Below are 10,685 nucleotides of genomic sequence, written 5' to 3'. Positions count from 1 at the left end.
GAATATATACATCTTATTAGACGTTTTGTTGTGTAGTATCGCTGAGTATTTTTACGAGTTGTGCCGTATTTTGACGAGCCCGTAGAGCGAGTCAAAATACAAATAACGAGTAAAAATACTCAGCGATACTACACAACAAAACGTTTAATAAGTTATTTATTATCCAACACGCCAAACTGTTATTTCAGTGCGGGGGAATTTCGCGGATATTTAGTTACGGGGAGTGCGTGACAGAAGTATGCGAAGCGGAACGGAATTGGCACGTTGTTGTGTTGCTGTTTTATTTTCTTCATTAAATGAAGAAATTTTCTGGTCGTCAAGCTGCTTTTCTTCGTTCGATGCATCTAATGAACTTGGATCTATGTTTGCCAGCCATTCTGACTCTTCGTCGTCGGTAATATGATTCAAATTGTCCGCCATTTGTTTTTTTTTTTGTAACTACATTCCAATTCTTCGCTTGCGCGATGCGAGAAAACCTGTTTAACCGGTACTCTACAATAGACGAGTACAAATAGTCGTACAAATACCGCGTGATATTTGTACTCGTCTATGGCGTTATTTGTACTCGTCTAGATGTAGTTGGATAATAATATCTGTGATGAAACTTTGTTCAAGCCCTTTAAATAAGGACCTCATTAACATTTGCCTCGCTCCAAACATACGGCTATGTACCACGACATTGCCCCAAAATACAATTCTAACGTTTTTTTGACACCATAGATAGAGCCTTCTTGGACTTTATTGCAATTATTCGATTTCTGTTAATGTTCTAAAATAATCGATTACTAAATGAAGTTTTTGTCAGATCACTTCCGGTGTAAGCCAGTCTGCTGCATGATGGGAAAATCATGGTATCACCTTAATTTGAGTAAGCAGAAATGGCTGCCACAATTAGAGATCCAGAAGAAGACTCCTCCAGGCCCAAAGGGAAACATATCAAAGCTGCATTGGTAAATAAGCTGGAAGGATGCAGTGATGTAGTTAATATGGCCGTTACTATTCCACACGAAGATGCAGTAATCAGTGTTTCCGACGACAAGTGAGTGGAAATTGCTCTACGATCGATGTTTGGAATGTTCAGCCATTTTCGATTGTTTTTATTGTAATTCGTCTCCTATGCGTGTTAAGTTAAGGTACCGGGTTAGTTTGCATGTGCTGTGTTTCTTTTTCAGGAGTATAAGGCTTTGGATCAAACGAGAAAGTGGACAATATTGGCCAAGTATCTGCCATGTAATGGATTGTGAGTTTGGAGAAAGTGTTCCTGATTACCCCTCAGCTGAGTTTCCTACATCTATCTCCAGATGGCGTTTTTTTTATTTCCTTTGTGTATTTCAGAGATTGATTTATAGCCTTTTTGCTCGAAGACATCTGTTTGCTTGCTAGCTAACGTTTGCTTACCGTCTCTAAAACTTACTTATTTGATAAGTTAGGTGCGAGTGATCTTACTCGTCAGTTGATGATGCAAAATTATGATAGTTCTTGTTGGTAAAGATTTACACGCATTTTATATTTGGATGAAATCTTGTTACAAGTATTCAACTGATTTCTGTTTTAGCCGAATGTTCAGCCTTAGATTATCATGGAACAAGTAGAAGATTATTTGTAGGACTGGATGATGGAGCAATTTCCGTAAGTGCATACAAATTGTGATCAGCTCAGGCTGAAATCGATCAACAGTACAGCCAATATTGTGTAAATCCTTAGGGCTGCTGCCTAGATGGAAGAGTGTTGGAAAACTTTTTCCTTGAAATTTCATCAAAATTGCTATCATTATTATTAAATTCAGATAGTTGATTCTAAACTCGAGGAGCAGAGTATTACTAAAATTAAATTCTGGCACAAAATGTTTCTTCAGCCATAAACAATTTCAAGCAGGTACAGCATTGAGGCAAGAAAGGCTTCTTAAAGTGCATAGTTGTCTTTATTCCAATTATTGCAAAAGAAAAAAACTTGAATAATATGAATTTTACTTCTGAACAGGAGTTTGAAGTGTCTGAGGATTTTAACAGACTTCACCCAAATAGAAAGTATCTAGGTAAGTACACAAAATGGAGCAAATGGTGGAGGGTTGCTTTGGATATTTGTATGTACTGAAACTTATGACTTTTTGACACTTTTTACTAAGAAAAGGTTAAAAAGGATACATTTATGTACAATTGTTTTCAAGTTTCCTTACAAACCATCCAAAAGCCTGGCTCCAAAGTCCATTTTCAAATTCTATAGGGTGATAGGAGTAATGCAGTTGTCCTGGAATGGGACATAATAATAACTTTATTAACGTGTCAAGATGACAGCAGTTGCCCACTAAGTAAGGACACCTATCTACAATGTTAATAAATTAAAATAAATAACCCCCCTATATTTCCCATGTAATTCTCCTATATCCCATCCTTTTTTAGCCTAAAAAATGCAAATATAAGATTACAATAAAATATATCTACTAAATGTATTATATAAAAGTAGCTATATAAATTAACCTATAACTAATATTAAGAATTAGTATAATTTCAGAGCTGAGCAAAGAGTTTCCAGCAATCTGATTGGTCGAGCGGTTCCTTATATGATGCTATATAAACCACTCTACCTGGTTTATATAAAATGTTAAAATAAAGTGTTAATAAATGTTACTAAAATGTTATGATTTTAGAAATTTCTCTGTTGTTCTGCTCTGAAATTAGACAAAAACAATTATTCGCCTCAGGTTCGGTGAATATTGTCGAATAATCCCCTCGACTTCATCTCAGGGATTATTCGACGATATTCACCTTGCCTTCAGTGAATAATTGTTTATTACTGCAATTATTTGAGGAAATTCATTTAACGAGCTAAGGTCTATTTTACTGATCACTCTTAAATCCATCTATAGTTATTAGTTCCTTTATTTTACTGTCTATCTTTGACCAGGTTACTAGTCCTAAGTATCTGATTGAATGTTTTCCAAAACCTGTGGTGTTTTAACACCACAGGTAAAACTCTTGGAAAATTTTAAATTCATTATTCTTAAATTGTACTTATTATTGATGGAAAACAACCTAAGAATGTAATCTGGGCATAAGTCATTTTTTACCTTGAGCATCAACACTGCAATGTTTTGCAACTTCCTATTATGTAAAGTGGGTAATTTAGCCCTTTCTAAAAGTTCAGGATAGGATGAAATGCTATTGCAATAAATAGCCCCAAGGGCCCTTTCTTGTACTCTCTCCAATTTTCTGGAGTCACTTACCTTACAAAAGTTCCATATGATGCTACAATACATTAACTGAGGCAGAATAGAAGCCTTGAAGAGTTGTAACTTAGCTTCAGGGGATGTGAGATTCTTTAACCTATTAATAACCCTTACTCGTTGGCTACTTTTTTTGCAATTACTACTTAGTATACATGATCAGAAAAATTCAGAGCGTTATCAGTATTGACCCCCAACAGGATAATGCTGTGATAGGACTTATGTCTGTACCATTAACATCTAACTTTAACTTATGATCCTTCGGCTTACTTGTCCTACTTGTTTGTCCTACAGATTGCTTCTTTTAGGCAGGTTCTTGGTATTAAATGATTTCAAAGGAAACTTTAACCAGCTCTCCTCTGCCTGATCCCTTTCTATACATCACTTCCCTTTTACATCACTTTCTTACATGGTATAACTTTTGTCAACTACAATAATCACACAACAGCTATGAAATCAATAATATATAGATTTAGCCAAGCCTAAAACCAAAGCTCCCAAGTTTGTAATATTAATGATGACATAAAAGATGTGCATTTGCCAAGACTTGCCTGAGACACCCCTCCCTTCATTTTGATAGTCTCCCCTACCCTACCTGTGCAATCTGAAGGCACATATGTACGTACGCTCGGTCAGTCACATGACAACCAAACAAAAAGAGGTTGACCACATTTCATGGGTATGGGGCTCTGCCCCATGCATGCGACGCATGCGTGGGAGCCCCACTATAAAGTGGGGAGAGAGGGGGGTGGGGTGGGGGCAAGCAATGTGCTGAGTGGCTCCCTGTTATAAATTCTAAGTTAAGCTAGGGTGGTATGGGTCAGCAGATGAGCTTAAGTAAAAGACTCACCAGCATATTTCATATTTATTTTCATTCAGCGCACAAGAGCAGAGTGACAGCAATTGTGTTTTCACTGGAAAATGAATGGCTACTGAGTGTAGGAAGAGATAAATATTTACAGTGGCATGACTGCACAACTGGCAAAAGATTGGGAGGATTTCAAACTGAAGCATGGTGTACATCATTACAGTATCCTTTGCAAATTGCATCCAATTTTCCTGTACAGTATTAGGACATTATGCATTGTATATTAAGCTCATGGGTACAAAGGAAAATTAATTATCTCCAACAAAGGGAGTCCTTGATTAAAATATCAATTTTCTGAGTGTGTTCATTAGGCATTGGAAAATTCTGTGACTGGCCAGCAGTATTATCTTGGGTTTGTCATATTTTAATGCCTTGAGTAACTGTTATTTATTAACATTTTACCCCAAGGAGTGACCAAAGAAATGCATATCTTGTGACAAAATCAACACGATTAAAAGCAGAAAGGTTAGGAGAAGGAAGATAAATATCCCCAAGGGGATATTCTTTGATTGAACACCAAAATCTCTGACCTAAAATTGAGAAATGTTGAGCAAACAATTTGAAAAATTGGTATTTGATCGTGGGAGTGAAAGGGTGGAGTCAGACAAAGAGAACATTCTCCTGTTACTTTGTATCAGTCTCCTGCTGCTAAACCCTGAGAGGTTTTTTCAACAACTTATCTAGAAATGTTTATGGTAAATTGTCAAGATACTTAAACCCTAATGTAGCTGATTTAAATTGAGTATTTGTAGCACTGCAGTCTTCCTTGACAGGTTTCAGATTTGATGCTGAATCCAAACACACCTTTGTGGGAGACTATGGTGGCCACATCAGTGTTATAAAACTGGAGTCAAGTTCACCTTCACTGGTGACGACACTCAATGGCCACTCAGGCAAGTTACCCCCATGGCACTCATGGTTTGGCACAGGTGATTTAGCTTGTGTCCTGTGCTGTTTTGGAGACTGTTAGGAACTTTTTACATGTAGTTATCAGTAAAATTAATTTCTGATATCTTAGTGTGTTATGTATAAAGGAAAAAAACAACTGAACCTGCCACAAAAATTCAAGAACTTAGTAAATTGGTTTTTTGAAAAAAATTTGGTGAAGTCTTAACAGGAATTAGGTGACCAATTCATTGGCAGCTTCTTATGGTTTCTGCAGTATGAAGTTAGGTGAACTATATCTCCTGGATAAGATTCACTGGAGTGTCTCAGCATTAAACCAGGTGTCTGTGACAAGAGAAAGGGACTTAGGGCTGAATTTCTTCCTCAGAACTGCTGCAGTCAACACTAGAACCAGGCCCCTGTCATCTGGAGTCTTACACTCCTATGCACAAGTCAGTGTGTCTCCCATTCATGTTTAATGTATTTCTTACATTAAACAATGAATAGAGTGTTATGGTCATTTTAAAATTTGCCTTTATCAGTATCCATTATTTTAGTTGAGTATTGTCCCCTTTGTTTTTAGGAAGTGTAAGAGCTCTAGCATGGGATCCTGAGTCAAAACTGTTGTTCTCTGGTAGTTTTGATGAATCTATTATTGTTTGGGACATTGGTGGACAAAAAGGGACTGCTTTGGAACTTCATGGTCATATGTAAGGAGCCATTTTTATTTTTTGGTAGTTTGTGGATTGAATCTCTCTCACCTATAGGCTAATTCTAATTTCTCCATATCTTCATGAAAAAATTTTGTTATTTTTACTACCAAGCTGTTGGAATTCAAATAAAGAGATGGAAGTAAATTTTGTTCATTAAATTGCACATGCTGGTGTACTTACCTGTTACTTAGAGTGCTGTTTTGTCTTACACATGATGTGTAAAAAAGTGCCCTAATGACCTTGTTTCTATGATACAAGCTTGTGCAACTAAAGCTAACCTTTCAATTGATTAACATGTTCCTATCTATCAATTTTAAGTCATCTAGCAGAGATGAAAGTATCATATGCTCAATGGTATCTTGGTTTTTATCACCAAATTCTCTGAATGAACATATAAGAAAATGTATGGCAGCTAGAAGAGAGAATAGGCAATCAGATCTTCCAATAACTTTAAACCTTTTGAAGATCTGATTGCCTATTCTCTCTTCTAGCTGCCATACATTTTCTTGTATGTTCATTCACAGAATTTGGTGATTAAAACCAAGATAGCATTGAGCAACTGATACTTTCATTTCCGCTAGATGACTTCTGCATTGATAAACTTAAGCATCTTTTGCTGTATTGTTTAATTGTTTGTTTTTGTTTAGAGCCAAAGTTCAGTCCCTTTGTTATGCTCCACATGCAAAGAAGTTGATATCCTGCAGTGAAGATGGTATTATTAGGATCTGGGACATGAACGTAAAACGGAAAGAGGTATGAACTATCAGTCTGCACGTTTGTGTTTGTGTGTGTGTGTGTGTGTGTGTGTGTGTGTGTGTGTGTGTCTGTCATGTGCATTTGCTCAGCACCCTTACATTCAGTTGCCAACAGTTAACTAGTCAGTTGAATTCACTCACCAGTCAGATGATCATTTGGTTTGATCAATTTTGAGTCAGTTAGTTGGTCAATTTATTGTTGTCAGGAGATCAAATGTGGACGGAGCCCTCATCAGAATTATTGCATTACAATTTTAGCAAGATATGAATTAACTTTCATAGGGCACTCTCTGCCACAGACACTCTCTCCCACACACATATTTCTCTCTCTCTCATTTACTCTTTGGCCCCAAAGAGTGATTTTCATCTAATTCCTCTCAACAAGAACACCCCCAAATCATGCATTAAGGTCAGGAGAATAAAGGAAATGATCACCAACTAAAGAAGCTCTTGATTGTTAAACATATTCTCTTTGTCGGCACCTTAAGAAATTTACAGAGAACAATGTGGAGAGTGTGCATACTGATGTTAGGGTGTAAAGCAAATTGTGGCAGTTAATGAATGGATTGGGGTTGGGGGATGGGGTTGGGGGTGGGGTTGGGGGATGGGGTTGGGGGGTGGGGTTGGGGGATGGGGTGTAGGCTAGCTCCAGCAGACCAACATTTGATCCAGACTGAGTCCACGTTCTGTGTCATTGAAGGAGTGAATTGGCTCATCAGTTACCTGATTTTGTGCTATTATTTCAGTTAAGTTCAGTGAAGTTTCATGCATTATGCAAATTCTTATGAATAAAGTATGTAAGAGAGGATTTCTTGTACAGTTCTGATCTTTGTTCTTTCACTCTTGGTAATATTAAGACGAGAATATTATTATAATATTGTGACAAAACGCCCTACAGGTTACTCTACGAGCGTCAGACTCCTTAGCAGTGCCACGTTTCAGCTCTGTTTATGGTAAAAACTCTATTGGTTATAGAGGCCCTGTATTATGGAATATTTTAATTTCTAAGGATAAAACTATTCCTAAAATCACAAATTTTAGACGTAAAGATTTCCATTATATTTCGGTTACATCATAGCTTTTAACAATTTAATTTTTAGATAGTTTGATATTGTTACTTATTATGTATATATTTTGTTCTTAGGTTTAGTATTTATGCACGACCCCATAAGCTGCATAGCTTTTATTACTATGATCCTGCTAAAATAAAGTTTGTCTGTCTGTCTGTCTGTCTGTCTGTCTGTCTGTCTGTCTGTCTGTCTGTCTGGTAGACTCCAGAATGGTCACAAAGCGATGTATGTGAGAGATGTGGAGGCCCTTTCTTTTGGAACTTTAAAGGAATGTGGAGCCAAAAAGCTGTTGGTGTCAGACAGGTGTGATTATCATTCTTACAGTAAATGCTTTGATGCCCATACTATATTCAGCAAATAGGTAATGAGAATACTCAAACTTATCAGTATAAGTTGTTATCTTGATCTAAGATCAAATTCTTGTAACTAATTTACAAGCAAATGTGAGGCAACTAGAGGGGAAAGGTAACAATCAGATCTTGGAAGTTAAAGAGTTCAGGCGTTCAGTTGATAAAACAAAGCGGGATAACAAACAGTGCGATAGAGGGGAGGGAGAAAGGACGATCAGGCTAGCTTCAAAGGCAAAATTATCTATTTGAAAACTGCGTGCGGAATGGTGTATCTTAAGATCTTCTTTCAGTTTTCAAGTTTGATATTCATTGAGGATATTTAACCCTATGCTCTTAAGGAAGATGTAAGAAAGAAACATTGTTTGGTTTCTGTTTCAGCATCATTGTCGGAAATGTGGAAGAGCAGTGTGTAACGAGTGCAGCAACAACGAATCGTCTTATCCAATCATGGGTTTTGAAAATTCAGTGCGTTTTTGCTCTGAGTGTTATGAAGAAATCACGGATGAGGAGTAAGTTTATTAAGTTGTTGCCATTGTTCTCGGTTAGTTCTGTAGTGTCTTGACCGTTAAAACCTCTTTATTTGTAAGTTGTTAGCGTTATAAACCGGATAGGCAATTCTCTTTCCAGATTGTACTGACGCAAAATTTTTATGTATAACGAAGATTTTGTTAAATGATGTATCTGGGATGCTCAGTTAAAAGGTTCAGCGAGTGATTGGTGTCCTTGTGTGTGTAATACGCTGTTTCAGGAAGAGAAACAACTCTCACTTTGGATTCAACACTGATTGTTAACTGAAACTTTTATTTACCCAGAGAGGGAAAAAACTTCCTGTTGCTATGAGTAAACTTAAATACGTATGATGCAAGATCCTCGCAGTAGATAGCGCAATTTATGCAATAGCGAAAATAAGACCTGAGAAAAATCAGGCCTGTACGGGATTCGAACCTCTGACCTCTGCGATACTAGTGCAGCGCTCTACCAATTGAGCTAACAAGCCAACTGGGAGCAGGCCGTTAAGTTGATTCGTAATAAACCCGTGAAAGTGATAAATCAGATACAATGGATATATGAAGTTCATATATTTTTTAACTGCGGTATTAATTAAAAGCGCTATCTACTGCGAGGATCGTGCATCATACGTATCTAATACCGCAGTTAAAAAATATATGAACCTCATATATTCATTGTATCTGAGTAAACTTAAAAATAAAAACAAACAGAAGGCAGCGTGGTCGAGTGGTCAGCGTGTCGGACTTGCGATCCGCCGCTCCCGGATTCAAGTCCCGCCCTGGCCACTACCTGGATTTGTTTCACGGTAGCCCCGAGTTTCAAATCCTCGGCCATGCTTGCAATATAGCCAACTGGTTTGCCTTCGGCCAGTTGGGATTCTTAATAATGTTATTTTCAATTTGAATTATTTGTTTCAGTTGTTTGTGGAAAACCTTTAAACTAGCTTCTAGCTAAGTGTTTCTCCACGCTAAAAACTGTTTATTTTTTTATTTTATTTAAACTGTCAACCCTATTCAAGGGACAGATTCGAAATATCCGTTGAATGACATAAATATTTATACCTCCACTTCAGCCGTGAGCCTCTGGCTGACTTTCACGACGCAAAACATGCCACTCGCTCACTACATTTGGATCTCACTAAAGGAAGGTTACTGACTTGTGGCGGCGATAGGATCATTAAGGTCAGTTGTCGTCTTCTTTTGACTTTCTTTGTTTCAACCCTCTACTGTAGCTCGAGATCTGTACATGCATTCTCAGAATAAAGTTTCATTTTCAGTTACTTTTGGTTTTTCTGACGTGGGACATGTGTTTTTCTTACAGATTTGGGACGTAAAAGCAATTCTCTTGTCGTGAGCATGGACTAGACCTCTTTAAGAACTTTTAACATTTCGAAAAAACAGATGGATGCGATTTAATCACGATTTTCTTTCGCCGTTCCAAGCATCCAGAGGCCTTGTGAAGGCGAACAGATGTAGCAGGTGTGGACCCGTCGTTAATTTGTGTCAAGTTTAACTACAATGCTGTTCAAGGTTGTCACGCAATATACTTCGTAAGATTGCATGACAACTCGAGCAACGGATTCTATGCAATGATTCATGTAAGTGATGTCACAAAACAATGGTAGCATCATCGACGTTTCAGATGGACGGCAAACCCGTTGCTAAGCTGCTTTGGGTTATTTTCGTCTCTCAGGCAGTTTCTCTTAGCCTTCTTTGTTGAATGGAAATTTCCTTTTTTCAGAAACTTGATCGGTGCCTACTCGAATTTTTCACCCATTAGTTTGGACTGAAATTAAATGGTTTCTAGCTTGTCCCAGCAGAAAGCTTTTGGGGCGACTCAATTTATAGTCAGTAATGAACCGTCATCTTTTATTGAAAGTAAGGTCAGTAAGAGTGTAATATAAAAAAAATAATAATAAAATGCACGAGTAAAAAGAAATGTAGGATTTAAGCTCTAGTGACTTCTTGTTCGGAACGATATTAGTGATTATATGGAGTAGGTTTGTAAACTTACTTGTTATTAACATTTTGAATAAAAAAATTACATATGGTGAAAACAAAAATGTTTAGGAGTGATTTCTTGTGTAATTCAAGCGGGCTTGCTTGCAACGCGCATTCTCTCTTGAAGAGTAACAAATTAAACACGTCGTGGGGCAGTTTGTGTTCGCCTGCATGAGTAACTGTACGCCAGCGAGAGGTGTGAGTAACACGACTTTTTATGAAGACGGAGTTTGAATTAATGCAGGTGTTATGTGGGTAGCGATTGTAAAACATTTAATTACTATCATATGATTAACAGTTTATGAGAACCA

The 10,685-nt window shown here is 37.3% G+C and overlaps 1 protein-coding gene across 4 annotated transcripts; it reads left to right on the top strand.

The window, feature by feature from the left end:
- The first annotated feature begins 240 nt into the window (after positions 1-240).
- Positions 241-10,436, top strand: LOC111330452 (WD repeat and FYVE domain-containing protein 2). Of its 4 annotated transcripts, none has more exons than XM_088726911.1 (13): positions 241-394; positions 806-1,039; positions 1,173-1,240; positions 1,556-1,629; positions 1,981-2,035; positions 4,103-4,253; positions 4,872-4,988; positions 5,564-5,686; positions 6,337-6,442; positions 7,716-7,817; positions 8,243-8,373; positions 9,447-9,555; positions 9,695-10,436. In XM_088726911.1, the coding sequence occupies exons 2-13, from the start codon at positions 879-881 to the stop codon at positions 9,725-9,727; spliced, it is 1,230 nt and encodes a 409-aa protein (XP_088583037.1). In that variant the 5' UTR covers positions 241-394; positions 806-878; the 3' UTR covers positions 9,728-10,436. The 4 variants fall into 4 exon arrangements, with proteins under 4 accessions (XP_088583037.1, XP_088583036.1, XP_022791055.1 ...); XM_088726910.1 differs by having other exon boundaries at positions 4,872-5,020; positions 5,560-5,686; XM_022935320.2 differs by having other exon boundaries at positions 242-394; positions 4,872-4,984; positions 5,560-5,686.
- The last annotated feature ends 249 nt before the right edge of the window (positions 10,437-10,685 follow it).

Source organism: Stylophora pistillata, chromosome 7 (genome assembly GCF_964205215.1).
Source record: "Stylophora pistillata chromosome 7, jaStyPist1.2, whole genome shotgun sequence".
NCBI classification, from domain to species: domain Eukaryota; kingdom Metazoa; phylum Cnidaria; class Anthozoa; order Scleractinia; family Pocilloporidae; genus Stylophora; species Stylophora pistillata.
The sequence above is the reverse complement of the archived record's forward strand: the minus strand, read 5'-3'. Positions and strand labels throughout refer to the sequence as shown.

Bases quoted from the DNA above. Each gene is read 5' to 3' on its own strand.
- LOC111330452 (XM_088726910.1), top strand. From the start codon at position 879: ATGGCTGCCACAATTAGAGATCCAGAAGAAGACTCCTCCAGGCCCAAA. The intron at 1,040-1,172 runs GTGAGTGGAAAT...TTTCTTTTTCAG, and splicing joins ATCAGTGTTTCCGACGACAA to GAGTATAAGGCTTTGGATCA. The intron at 2,036-4,102 runs GTAAGTACACAA...ATTTTCATTCAG, and splicing joins CCCAAATAGAAAGTATCTAG to CGCACAAGAGCAGAGTGACA.